General features: G+C 39.5%; 1 protein-coding gene across 1 annotated transcript; it reads left to right on the top strand.

Moving 5' to 3' along the window:
- Positions 1-563: 563 nt before the first annotated feature.
- On the top strand, positions 564-1,511 carry LOC134016992 (olfactory receptor 1D2-like). Its single transcript, XM_062456240.1, has one exon. It carries the CDS (start codon positions 564-566, stop codon positions 1,509-1,511), a length of 948 nt encoding a protein of 315 aa, XP_062312224.1.
- Positions 1,512-12,020: the final 10,509 nt, after the last annotated feature.

The following is a 12,020-nucleotide window of genomic DNA, read 5'->3' on the forward strand; positions in this document are numbered from 1 at the left end:
TAATGTATATACACTATGTTTGTACTTATTTTATTTTAATTTTACAATAAAAGAGTGGGTTTGGGCAACCGTTGTTATCGTGTATCTGAATCTGTATCATAGAACCAATTAGCGCTGAATGAATGTGTGCATATTGTTATTCTGTCTCTAGTCTGCATCAATGATCTGGCAATATTATGAACTTCAGAGTTACTGTCAGATGAAAGCTCATTGGATTTACGAGATGACGTAAAGTCAGATCACTGATTGGACACATTGAATCTCATAACAACCTGCTCATGTGTATATACGATTAGACCGGGACCAAATTGACAGTCAGCAAGGGTTAGAATAATGGCTGGAACTACACAGCACAGACTTAACATCAACAGTATATAATAACTCATATTATATCTGCTCAAATAATCTTTCTATTTCTTAGACTGTACATGTAATGCTAAGTTGAATGTAATGAGGGATATCTTATTTAATATTACTATTAAGTAAACATAGATTATCAAACAAGAGAGATGACACATTCATAAATGTTGCAAAGGTTTAGATTATTTTTGTCTTTGTTTGTAATGGAAAATGTGTCATCTGCAATAGAGTTTTCTCTGTCTGGGTTCGAGGAGCTATTAGACTACAGAGTAACGCTGTTCTGTCTCACTTTACTGTTTTACTGTGTTATTATTATGGTAAATGTTGCCCTTACTGTTACCATCACCATGGATAGAAATCTCCATGAGCCCATGTACATCTTTATTTGTAATTTGTGCATCAATGGACTTTATGGTACTTCAGGATTCTACCCCAACTTCCTGCTGGATCTTCTGTCTCATCACCAGAGTATCTCTTATTCAGGATGTCTGTTTCAAGCTATAGTAATATACTCTTCTGTGTGCATTGATATTTGTCTGTTAGCAGTGATGGCTTATGACAGGTCTGTGGCAATATGTAGACCACTGCAGTATCACTCTATAATGACTAAGAAACATGTCATTCAGTTAGTCTCTTTCTCCTGGCTTGTTCCTTTAGGTCTTATATGTACTAATTCTATATTTATTTACAGACTGAAATTGTGTGGCTCACACATAGAGAAACTGTACTGTGCAGGTTGGTTGATGGTTAAACTCTCATGTTCTGCGACCAGTTGGATAACTTCAACCACACCAACTAATGTAATTGCATATTTAATTCAAATTTTCTATATTTTTCTTGGCATTTTCATTGTGTACACTTACGTTCGGTTGATCAAATCATGTTTGAAGTCCTTAGACAGCAGAGGAAAATTTGTGAGGACTTGTGTTCCACATTTACTGGCATTATTCAGTGTAATAATTGCGGTTGTATTCGATGTTATGTTTATGCGGTTTGGCTCAGCAGATTTACAACAAAATCTTCTGAACTTCTTTTCCATAGAAATGGTTATAATTCCTCCCTTTTTTAATCCCCTCATTTATGGTATTACCCTGACTCAAATCCGTAGCAGGATTCTGCATCCATGTTTGAAAAAGGCAAATTGTATCTAATGCATCTGTAGAAGTAGGTCATGAAAATAGAGAAGAACTGAATCCATTAATAGCAAGAAATATGATAGTGTGAGCAAACTGCCTGAGTTGGCTGTTGGATGCAGTTTGTTCAATTACTTGCTTTTTCTTGCTAGAAAGGCAGGATACTAAACACTTTTTAAAAATGATATACGTTGAATTGTGTTTTAAAGATAACAATATTGTTTTATGCTCCACAAAACCCTTTGCTATTGAGTTAGCAAAAAAATACAGCAGTTGCAATGTGTTTCATGGGGCTTTCAGTCCGTAATACTTAGAAAGAAGCCTACAGTAGCCTAAAAGTACACAAAAGTGTACTTTGTCTCAGTCTGTTTACCAAACTGTTGTTGCATCGCTTTCCTCCCACAAGAACAGTAGTGTGTCATTGTTAGTACATTGTTTATCTCAAACTGTCTCAATCTTGAGATTATTTGCCTTCAGTTCTCTGATTTGACATTTCCATTACCAGAGCAACCAGGTAATGTGCTCATTTAGGTAAAGGGGAATACTGCCACTGTAGATGAAAATATACAGCACATTCTGTATGTTTAACTCACTGATATTAGATAATGCATCAACTTTTAGCATTCTCTTATTTTATATCTGTTGGCTATATAGATGTTTTTAAATAGGTAAATCTTAAAAAACTGAATGTAAAAAAAAACACAGAGCCTTCAAAACTTCTTGGCTGTTGAAATTCTAATAGGTCCTCCATTATTCAACCCCCTCATTTATGGTCTGACACTAACTCAAATTCGCAGTAGTAGTAGTAGTAGTAGTAGTAGTTAGATAGACTTTTGATTTAAGTAAGGGGAGTGCCGAACATGTTCTGTCGCCGTTTGACTTCCTAAACAGCTGTGTAAGTTAGATGTTTTTGTCGTGTGTCTCGCGTAAGCTACAGCGTTGCATTGAGCTACACTGGTTTGAAACCACTGGTAATGGTAATTTCACCAACAAATCGTTTACTAATGTCAGAATAAATCCTACAACGAAAATGTATATGTGAGGAATGTTTATTTTAACGATTGAAAACAGATAACGCTACATCATAGACCACTGTAGTATGTGTTGCCCGGGCAACACAGGCTAATGTCATGATGCTAATACTTCAGTGAAATAGTAGACTACTGTTTCCGAAAGTAGATGTACTTCCTTAATAATATCAGCTTATACTGTACATTACACATCACAATTGTGTGTCATATCACAAAGTAAAATGAGTAAATAGTTATCACCCTGGCCTCTTTGCTTGTGGCGTTTCTGCAGCTGCCTTGCAGTAAAGCTATAGTTAGCCTAGCTATCCCCCAAGTTAACAGATGCGAAACGAATGTTCTGCCAAAGGTAGTCACGCGTGTTTTCGTGACGTTAGTGACGTAAGTAACGTCAGTGACTGTGGCTAGCAAATTAGCCACCGTTAGCTTCACTTTTCGCCACAAAAACTTAACTCAAGCCCAAACCATGCAACGGAACGTAAATTCCAATAGAAGCAACGCAATCGCTACCAAGACGAACCTTTTGACACCGCCGTTGTGTATGTAGGCCAAATATTGACTGAGTTTTAGGGGGGCGAAAATAAACAATAAATAAATAATAATATATATGTGAGAAAACAAAGGTTGTGCTCTCGCCGAAGGCTTGAGCACACCCAACTAGAGAGGGTACAATTTCTGGGGAAATTGTAGGGTGTGCTTGCTTGCGTCGGTTGCACAGGGATCCGTTTTTGAATGACATTTTTACAACTGATTTCTGTATATTTTATATGAAAATGCATAGTTATTATTTATAAAAATTAAATAGATTTAAAAAAAAACAGACAAAAATGCTGCTCATTTACAACTGAAAATATGAGTGAAGTGTAGAATGAAATAGATGTCTTCTCATTTCCCCTGCAAGAGGCAGCCTCATCGTTGAATCAAAACGAATACATTTGGCAGACCGGTGTAAAAATGTACCTAATCTCTATGACTTAAACGTCATTTTAAGTTTTTCCCTTCTCATGATATTTTCAGGCATTTAGCCTACTCATTGCATTCATATATTAATAAAGAACCCCCTTTGAAGATTATTCTACGACGTTACCCGGCAGTAGAAGATGGAATCGCGATTCAAACAGTACCATCTGCTAACTGAAAATATGCACCCCAAAACGTAAATAAGCTTGACATTTATTTAGTGGAAAATCGCTCATTCATAAATAGCTCACTGGTAGCGATCATTCATTGTCAGTAACGCAAAATGCGATATAGCCCTGTGTGGAGAAGCTGCCCCGGTAAATTCTACTACGGTACAGTACTAGACTACTGCTGTGTTCGTCTTGGTAGCGATTGCGTTGGTTGAATTCGATTTAACGTTCCGTTGTACGGTTTAGGCTGAAATTAATTATTTTCATGAACAGATTGACAACGTTTAGGCTGTGGCAATGAAGTTCAGGTTAGTAGTTAGATAGACTTTTGATTTAAGTAAGGGGAGTGCCGAACATTTTCTGTCGCCGTTTGACTTCCTAAACAGCTGTGTACTGTAGATGTTTTTGTAGTGTGTCTCGCGTAAGCTACAGCGTTGCAGTGAGCTACACTGGTTTGAAACCACAGGTAATGGTAATTTCACCAACAAATCGTTTACTAATGTCAGAATAAATCCTACAACGAAAATGTATATGTGAGGAATGTTTATTTTAACGATTGAAAACAGATACATCATAGACCACTGTAGTATGTGTTGCCCAGGCAACACAGGCTAATGTCATGATGCTAATACTTCAGTGAAATAGTAGACTACTGTTTCCGAAAGTAGATGTACTTCCTTAATAATATCATCTTATATTGTACATTACACATCACAATTGTGTGTCATATCACAAAGTAAAATGAGTAAATAGTTATCACCCTGGCCTCTTTGCTTGTGGCGTTTCTGCAGCTGCCTTGCAGTAAAGCTATAGTTAGCCTAGCTATCCCCCAAGTTAACAGATGCGAAATGAATGTTCTGCCAAAGGTAGTCACGCGTGTTTTCGTGACGTTAGTGACGTAGTGACGTTAGTAACGTCAGTGACTGTGGCTAGCAAATTAGCCACAGTTAGCTTCACTTTTTGCCACAAAAACTTAACTTGAGCCTAAACCATGCAACGGAACGTAAATTCCAATAGAAGCAACTCAATCGCTACCAAGACGAAACTTTTGACACCTACAGTTAGGTCCATAAGTATTTGGACATTGACACAATTTTCATCATGTTGGCTCTGTATACCACCACAATGGATTTGAAATGAAACAATCAAGATGTGCTTTAAGTGCAGACTTTCAGCTTTAATTTCAGGGTATTTACATCCAAATCAGGTGAACGGTGTAGGAATTACAACTCATTTTATATGTGGCCCCCCCCTTTTTAAGGGACCAAAAGTAATTGGACAAACTAACATAATCATAAATCTAATTGTCACTTTTAATACTTGGTTGCAAATCCTTTGCAGTCAATGACAGCCTGAAGTCTGGAACACATAGACATCACCAGACGCTGGGTTTCGTCCCTGGTGATGCTCTGCCAGGCCTCTACTGCAACTGTCTTCAGTTCCTGCTTGTTCTTGGGGCATTTTCCCTTCAGTTTTGTCTTTAGCAAGTGAAATGCATGCTCAATTGGATTTAGGTCAGGTGATTGACTTGGCCATTGCAGAACATTCCACTTCTTTGCCTTAAAAAACTCTTTGGTTGCTTTCGCAGTATGCTTCGGGTCATTGTCCATCTGCACTGTGAAGCGCCGTCCTATGAGTTCTGAAGCATTTGGCTGAATCTGAGCAGATAATATTGCCAGAAACACTTCAGAATTCATCCTACTGCTTTTGTCAGCAGTCACATCATCGATAAATACAAGGGAACCAGTTCCATTGGCAGCCATACATGCCCACGCCATAACACTACCTCCACCATGCTTCACTGATGAGGTGGTATGCTTTGGATCATGAGCAGTTCCTTCCCTTCTCCATACTCTTCTCTTCCCATCATTCTGGTACAAGTTGATCTTGGTCTCATCTGTCCATAGGATGTTGTTCCAGAACTGTACAGGCTCTTTTAGATGTTTTTTTGGCAAACTCTAATCTGGTCTTCCTGTTTTTGAGACTCACCAATGGTTTACATCTTGTGGTGAACCCTCTGTATTTACTCTGGTGAAGTCTTCTCTTAATTTTTGACTTTGACACAGATACGCCTACCTCCTGGAGAGTGTTCTTGATCTGGCCAACTGTTGTGAAGGGTTTTTTTTTTCACCAGGGAAAGAATTCTTCTGTCATCCACCACAGTTGTTTTCCGTGGTCTTCCGGGTCTTTTGGTGTTGCTGAGCTCACCAGTGCGTTCTTTCTTTTTAAGAATGTACCAAACAGTTGATTGAGCCACCCCTAATGTTTTTGCTATCTCTCTGATAGGTTTGTTTTGATTTTTCAGCCTAACGATGGCTTGCTTCACTGATGGTGACAGCTCTTTGGACTTCATATTGAGAGTTGACAGCAACAGATTCCAAACACAAATACCATACTTGAAATGAACTCTAGACCTTTTATCTGCTCCTTGTCAATGAAATAACGAACTCCCATGAGGGAATAACATACACCTGGCCATGGAACAGCTGAGCAGCCAATTGTCCAATTACTTTTGGTCCCTTAAAAAGGGGGGGGCCACATATAAAATGTATTGTAATTCCTACACCGTTCACCTGATTTGGATGTAAATACCCTGAAATTAAAGCTGAAAGTCTGCACTTAAAACACATCTTGATTGTTTCATTTCAAATCCATTGTGGTGGTATACAGAGCCAAAATGATGAAAATTGTGTCAATGTCCAAATACTTATGGACCTAACTGTATGTTGTCTATGTAGGCCAAATATTGACTGAGTTTTAGGGGGGCAAAAATAAATAATAATAATAATATATATGTGAGAGAACAAAGGTTGTGCCCTTGCCGAAGGCAGAGCACACCCAATAAATGTGGCATAAAAGTCTGCATGAACTGTCCCCTGTCCTCTACAGACCTCAAACAAGATCTGAACAGATACACATAGGTACACACTATGATCACAGCAGGGACTAAATAAATCACTGTTATTAGAAGAGCAGTTGACATACTTGGGGTGGTTGATGTAAGCCAACTAGTAGCAGAGCATGACAGTTGAGCACTCAAGAAGTTAGCACAGTATTATTTTGGTAAACTCACATAACCTTAATCTGTAAGTACATTTAAAACAGATAAACAAAAGAAACAAAGGAACAAACCAGGAGAAATCAGTCATGACAGAGTGAATCTGCAGTGGTGTACATATTGCTCTGTCAAATGCCAGGTACATTTACATTTAGTCATTTAGCAGACGCTCTTATCCAGAGCGACTTACAGTAAGTACAGGGACATTCCCCCGAGGCAAGTAGGGTGAAGTGCCTTGCCCGAGGACACAACGTCATTTTGCACGGCCGGGAATCTAACTGGCAACCTTCAGATTACTAGCCCGACTCCCTCACCGCTCAGCCACCTGACTCCCTGGTACCAGGTACAGGAAGATGTACATAGGTTTTCATCCAGGATTATGGTCAAAAGTGGAGCCCCATTCATCAAAATAATCTCACGGAAACACTTTAGAGTGAGAGAGGAGTGTTACTCTGGAGTCTTTTGTCATGTCCAACAACACATGCTCAATTCAGTAGACAGATTATCCATGAGGACTTGTCCACCTTACCAAAGAAGGGTTATTGAGGCAATTCAAACAATGTGGATGATACTCAAATGACACTATTGTCAACCTTAGATAAGGCTATTTGTCCATAAAATGTTACTATGGGGTGGCATTTTCCTGTTGTCAAATTCATATAAGTTTTCTCTATGGCTGTCTGTAGACATAAAAGCCTGTTACATTGTGCAACTGGTTGATCTATTATTATTAAATTATTGCAATGCATATAACGGTTTGGACATGGCTGAGAAGTATGATATTATAAGTTGATTTGTTACAGGATAAGTCTACAATAAGATACAGCATATTATCCAATTGTATGTGGCTTAATCATTTATGTAATTGAAGAAGTTTGTAGAGGTGGGTTTAAATGTAATACATATTTAGTGTACAAGCTTAGGCTTTAGTTGCTAGTTTATTTACCTGTTTAGCTACATGATACAACTGACATTTAATGTAGTTGTCCTTGAACTAATATCTCTGACTGTTGTGGAAAAAACATCACACTGTTGAAATTATGAACATGGGTAATGATTATGGATTTAAAGATCCTGTAAAGTGGACCTGGAAACGAGTTTTAAGATCGCCACATCACAGAATAATGTGTTATTAACTACCCATCCAAATTCGAATGAAAAAATAACACTGACAAGTATGTTAAATTAGGCTTTGATATCGTGAAAAAATCAGCAGTCTTCTCACCTTGAGACTGGGGGGGCGTGTCGCCTGAAGGAGCTGAAGCTACGCCCCTCGCTGCCTAGTGCCTACCTCCGACCCAGATAATGGACGCTATGTCAAGCCGAACAAAACCGTATAGAATTAGTATTTATTTGTTCAATGAGTGAAACATACAGATGCATATAAATGAAATGTTCCCCTGAGCTGTAACAGTAAAAATGGACACCAGAGACAGCAGACAGTGAGCTCTCCAACTAGGCTACTTCTAACACATTAGCTACCATTTCACCAAAATACCATCATTCTACACCGAGTAGCCTAATATCAATTTAGCGGTTTGCACTAACTCATAGCAGAGATACCTCTGGAAAAGTTATCTAGTATAATTATAACAAGCACACAGAACTGAGTGATGAACTGCTGCCGGCGGTGGATGGTCCAGGTGCGACCGGAGGATGAATGGCCGGAGGGGCGATGCTCGGTACGGCTCCGCGCTGCAAGAGAAGCCGTGTGTTGGTGAACCCCGTCTGTCTCTGGTCCATGTTAAAACTGTCCGCTGTGAAATGGTCAGTGCAGAGGCGGCTGTTGGAGTTTATCTGAAGCTTTCCATGAGCGTGTCTCTTCACAAAATCTATCCACCTATTTTTCCTTTCATTAGCAATAGTGAACTTAAATGGCGTTGCAGCGCAGCTGTAGTTCTTGCATCCAGGGAAGATGCAGTTGCGGGTGGTGGGAGACATCTTGAAGCTAGCTAGCTAGCTGATGTAGGCTACAATAACAGTACAGCAGGAGGAGCCATTCAGTGATCTGACGTAGATAGGGCGAAATGACGTAGATAGGGCATTTTTTGGCTCCGCCCATTAAAACCTGATCTGAAAACGGAAGAGAAACTGTTCTTCGGTTTAACTCCACATTTCAGTGTGACAAAGTTTTAGCGCTTTGCACATGCTTTCAGGAACTCATTTCACACGTATATAATGTACTTAGAAGCAAATCATGGAATTTACTTTACAGGATCTTTAATGCTTGAAAATGACACTCTTAATCACCTTGTTTAGCATATGCTATATTACTGAAAACCAGATGCATAGCTGTTGACTGATTATTATTGCCACTAAAACATTAATAGATATTAAGCCCCAAAATGTGAAGATCTGGATAATTAGGGGCTGAGTGCGAGAGAAGACTATGTGTATATGCTTCTTCCATAGAAAACAAGAAGGCCCAGCTATCTCACGAGGCATATTTATGGCCCTATGCCCAGAAACCTAGTGCAGCTGGCTGTTCATGGTCAGAGCAGGCCTAAAAATGGGAGAATTGTCTATGCATAAAAGCACCTGCAATCTGAAAGCCCAGGACAAGGGACCAATTGTGTAAGAATGCATAATGCATCTCTGACCAACAAGTATGGTACCAACGGCAGAATATCACAAAATAATAGGGAGAAAATAGCATCTTGCTCACGTTCTATTTGGAATGTTTGTCACTCTCAATTCCAATAAAAAACTTTGCATCAAATTTTGCTGAGTTCCAGTGCTGTTCTTAACTTGTAAAATTGGTTGAATACTACAACTCCCATACTGTTACAAAAGCTTAGAACCAGCTCTAAATATTACAATCATAAACAAGCAAGCCCAGATATGCCATTAGAACCCATGTGGTTGAAATTGCGCTGAACACAGAACCATGCTACAGGACTGTAGCATGCTACAGAAAATATTCTGTAGCATGCTACAGAAAATATTTTGTATTGGTATGACTGCAGATGAAGAGGTTGTAGGTTCAAATATTCCCCTGTATGTCACTTTGTATAAAGGCATCTGCTAAATGAATATGTTTTTACGTTATTATCGGTATGTAATAACATCTTGGAGTATATGGACTTGTCCTGCTAGATTGAACATTACTTAATGCTGTTGTTAACTTTGTAGGTTTGAAAATGCATTTTACACACAGACATGAGCTATAGAACAAGAAAGGCAACAAGGCAAATAATACAGATCCTGTAAAAGAGATACAAGGTTGAAAATACTTTGGGTCACTAAACTGTTTTGAAAAAAAAACATTTTTTATTATACACCAAAATGGTGTATAATAAAAATTTATATCTACCCCTTCCCCTTGGAGACCCTGCCCCACCTGACCCACCTGCCCCAATACGTCATCAGGTGTTCGGGGAAGCCTATTGTACATTTATGGACAGGACCATTCAAGGTCATCGAGAGAACCTTGCACGCCCTAAGGGTGCTGGGGAAATGAAGTACGTGGTACCACTGCAGCATGTGTTGTGCTGCTCCAGAATCCAGTCGTACGTTGCAGGAGTTGGTGGAGAAGGGCCAGTGAACCGTTTGCTATTGCTACGAATGTGAGAGTCCAGAAAAGAGGGTTACGACTAGGCCAAGAGTGATACTGCTTGACCACACTAGAATTGTACTGGACTAAGAAGGTTTCCGCTATTTTACTTAAGAGTGTGCTATATCAACATGATTGTTGCTGTATCCCATGTATCAGGTCCCTGTGTAACAGGATCATTGTCTCGGCTGAGGAGAACCCGACGAAGGGGTTCCAAATGCCGTTGCTGGGGCTGGCTGACCAGGACGAGGAGGCGGTGGTTGGTCCGGGCTATGTTGATTGATCTCTGGTGTTTTCAGAGATCAAAAGAGGGATTAAAGAATATATTGTGCTTATTAAAGTTATGCATTGTGCTTATTAAAGTTATGAACTTAGAAGTGTGCTCAGGCTCAAACATTGGGTCTCACACTGGGTGTGGGAAGCAGGCTGTTCTTTGTGTCTCTATCTCTTCATTTTCAGAAACAACCTTGAAACCGGGTGGAGACGGCACCCGAGCAGGTGGGACGCGTAGGCAAGAACAACTCCCTGATGCACGAGAGAACAAGCTCAACCCTTTTTTGATACTTGTTTTTCAATTGCACTGTATAAATATATGCTGGGGAGGGACAGATAGCCAGTTGGACTTCGTGAACCAGCCCAAACTCTGTTGCGGGTAGGGAAACGTAGACAACCCCAGAGCTCTGTACTTGTTGATTTCCAACTGCTGCATTAAAGCTGATATTATCGGACCTCTGAGACTCCAGACCACTCTTTCTAGAACACAGATTTGTGTCATTGAATTACCATCATTACATATTGGAATAGACACAAAGATTTTGAATCCTTCAAACCCTCAATTTACTCAATCACAAGAGTTTGCACAACTGCTTTTGGTCAACACCGAAACAATAGAAAGCTAAGAAGTTACAGCAGACACAGCTGCTTCCTTAAACAAACCAGTGTCACTGGTGAACACAATTGAAATAGTTGCTTCTCAGTGTTGAGGTAATGAGCAAAATGTAATATTTGATTGTTGAATATGTGGGTTGTGTGTGAGTGTTGATGAAGAAAGCGTTTTGTCCGTCTCTTCATAAACGGAGTGACTAAGTTCAGTTGAGTTCTGGATTTTAATAAGTATTATCAATCTGCAGATTGGGAGAGAAAACCAGACCTCTGACAATAAATGACCACACAACACCAGGCTTAGGTCTCAATCATGTCTCTCTCAGCTCTGAAAGCCGGAGGACCATCTTTTATAGGGCACAGGAATGTAAACATAGACAGTGACAGTCAGGCAGTAATGACGTTACAACAGTCTCAGAGGAAGAGATTCACAGCTCCCAACACATGACCACTCAGACTAGAGAGATCATAGTTGGCGCTCTCCTTGTAGTCATGACCAAGGACGTTTACCCAGTACTTTCTCCTGATCACGAACATCTATTAACCCTGACACATAGACACCATCTACTCTTATTAATAGCAAGCTTACATGAGAACATACTAACTAGTATCCAATGACTAGTTATATTGATTAGTGAATAATGTAAGCACACAGGAAATCCCAATTTCTTCCACAGTCCCCCCTTTTGACGTTTAACGTCAACACAACAAACAAGTTTCATAACATTTCAAAACTTAACAATCAAACAATACCTTATCTGCTACTACTCAGCACAGCATACATGATTATAGGATTTGAAGAAATATTAGGTAGTACCCAATCACAGGTGAAAAGGTACAAAGTCATTGAAGTGAATAGCTTTTTGCTTAGTTTAT

This window comes from Osmerus eperlanus, chromosome 3 (genome assembly GCF_963692335.1).
Source record: "Osmerus eperlanus chromosome 3, fOsmEpe2.1, whole genome shotgun sequence".
In the NCBI taxonomy this organism is placed as follows: Eukaryota; Metazoa; Chordata; class Actinopteri; order Osmeriformes; family Osmeridae; genus Osmerus; species Osmerus eperlanus.